A 2,055-nucleotide genomic window follows, 5' to 3' on the forward strand; every position below is an offset into this window, starting at 1 on the left:
CGGGTTGGCACAGCTGTTCAGGAACGCCAGGCAGGAGGAGATGACCTGTGGGATAAAAAATATATGTTTCACATTTAATTAAGTAGGTTAGTATAGGATTCCATAGTATAACATAAATTGAATTGGTAACTTAGTGTGGCCATGTATTCTGTCTGACCTGTTGGGTAAGGTTTGATGAGCTAAGAGAGTTATTCAAGACTTGGGGTAAGGGGATCCTATGTCAATAGTCTTATCTATAGTGGAGGACAAGGTGGCCACAGTGTATTAGTCCGAGGGAGGGGTTTTAGGTATAAGAGCTCAGTTTGCCCAGAGACTGATGGGCATTGTTGGTGAACATTTCATGAACATGGATTGCTTGTAACAATGCTCCCGATATCGTTAATAAATCTGCAGTACCACTCCAGTTGTCTGTAAGTAATTTTGACCACAGACCTGCGCCTCCTGCAGTGCCACGCCGGGTTCCCCCCCGCCCAGCCACATGCCCACCAGCGTCACACGGCACACGCTGTAAGGCAGCCACGACACCACGAACGCCGTGACGATGGCCGACACGATCTTGAGGGTGTGGCGTCGACGGGCCTGCATGTGCGGGTTGGCGTTGGCGCTGAGGCTGCAGTGGCGCTGGAGGTGCAGACAGATGGCGCCGTAGCACAGCAGGATCACACACACGGGCCCCACGAACGCCAGCAGCACCATCGCCAGGCTGTAGCTCTGGAACCACACGGAGTCGTCGCGGTCCACACACATCCCCGTGACGGGATCCACGTGACGGAAGAACAGCGCGGGCGCGCCCAGAACCAGCGCCAGCATCCACACGAGCGCGCACGTGACCCGGACGCAACGGCCGCTCCGCAGGAACCGCGAGTCCAGCTGACGCACCACGGCCAGGTACCGGTCCACGCTCATGCACGTCAGGAAGGCCACGTTGGAGAAGCGGTTGACGGCGATCACCAGGCTGCTGATGCGGCACAGCGGCTCGCCGAAGTCCCACCGGTGGTCCACGGAGGCCGACGCGGCCCACAGCGGTAGCGTCGCCACGAACACCAGGTCTGCCGCCGCCAGGTTCATCACGAAGGTGTCCACCAGCCGCCTCCGCCCGCCGCCCCCCCGGCCCAACACCGCCAGCACGCACAGGTTGCCAAGGCAACCCACGAAGAACATCAGGAAGTAGAGGAGGGGGATGGCCTGCAGCAGCCCGCTGTCCGCCTCCCCTGGGAACAGAGTCACGTAGTAGTCGCCGTAGTCTGGGCTCGTAGTCATGTAGAAAGACCCACTGGCGTCGGATTGGTCATACCCGGAGGTCGTGACCATGTCTGGGCTAGGGTGGAAAGAGTCATGGGCATCTCCGTGGTCGGGCTGACGAGTGAGACCCATCGCTGCAGACGGGTAGGTCGGGTGAGTGAGAGTCATCGCTGCAGACGCGTAGGAGAGGCACTGGCAGACTGGCACACACATAGACTCAGTGGCGCTAGATATGGTGAAAAACCACAAGCAACAGCTTCTGCTTTGTGCTGAGTCCTTCTTCCTCTCTCTCTCTCTCTCTCTCTCTCTCTCTCTCTCTCTCTCTTGCTCTCTCTGTTTTTGTCTGTTTATCTCAACTCAAATCTAAGCCGGAGATAGATGTATGGGTTCTTTATAATACATACAATAATATGTAATACATACGTACATAATAATATATAATACTTACTTGTAACACAGTAATACAGCAGACGTTCCTCTTTAAAGGTACTGTATACTTTTGCATAGTTTATATATATATATATATGTTTATGCACATTTAGAGGTTTTAGAAAATCTTATCTTGTACTAGCTTTATCGAGCTTTTAACTGTTGAATATTTTATATATTATATATGTACGATATGTAAATATCTTTTGTTTGTTGATAAAATAATGTTTGTTACGCTGTTTTGTCTTTATCGTGTTCCTGCTTTAAAAATGGAAGTAAATCTTTAATTGAGCAATTTCCAATTTAACAGAATCAAATATTTCTATGACTGATGATCATATGACGGCAATGAACAGTGATGTTAATGATGTTAATTAAGTAATT

The 2,055-nt window shown here is 50.8% G+C and overlaps 1 protein-coding gene across 1 annotated transcript in view; it reads right to left on the reverse strand.

Annotated features, from left to right (window-relative positions):
• The window catches only part of LOC308371699 (putative G-protein coupled receptor 25), a gene marked incomplete at both ends in the record, with an annotated part of 1,590 nt that extends 180 nt beyond the window's left edge, over positions 1–1,410 (reverse strand). The window contains 2 exons of the mRNA XM_080846686.1: positions 1–45; positions 433–1,410. The exon at positions 1–45 is cut by the window's left edge and continues 180 nt beyond it. Of these exons, the coding sequence (XP_080702812.1) occupies positions 1–45; positions 433–1,410 (1,023 nt within the window). The remainder of the gene's footprint in view (positions 46–432) is intronic.
• Positions 1,411–2,055: the final 645 nt, after the last annotated feature.

Source organism: Sprattus sprattus (genome assembly GCF_963457725.1).
Source record: "Sprattus sprattus genome assembly, chromosome: 10".
Taxonomy (NCBI): domain Eukaryota; kingdom Metazoa; phylum Chordata; class Actinopteri; order Clupeiformes; family Clupeidae; genus Sprattus; species Sprattus sprattus.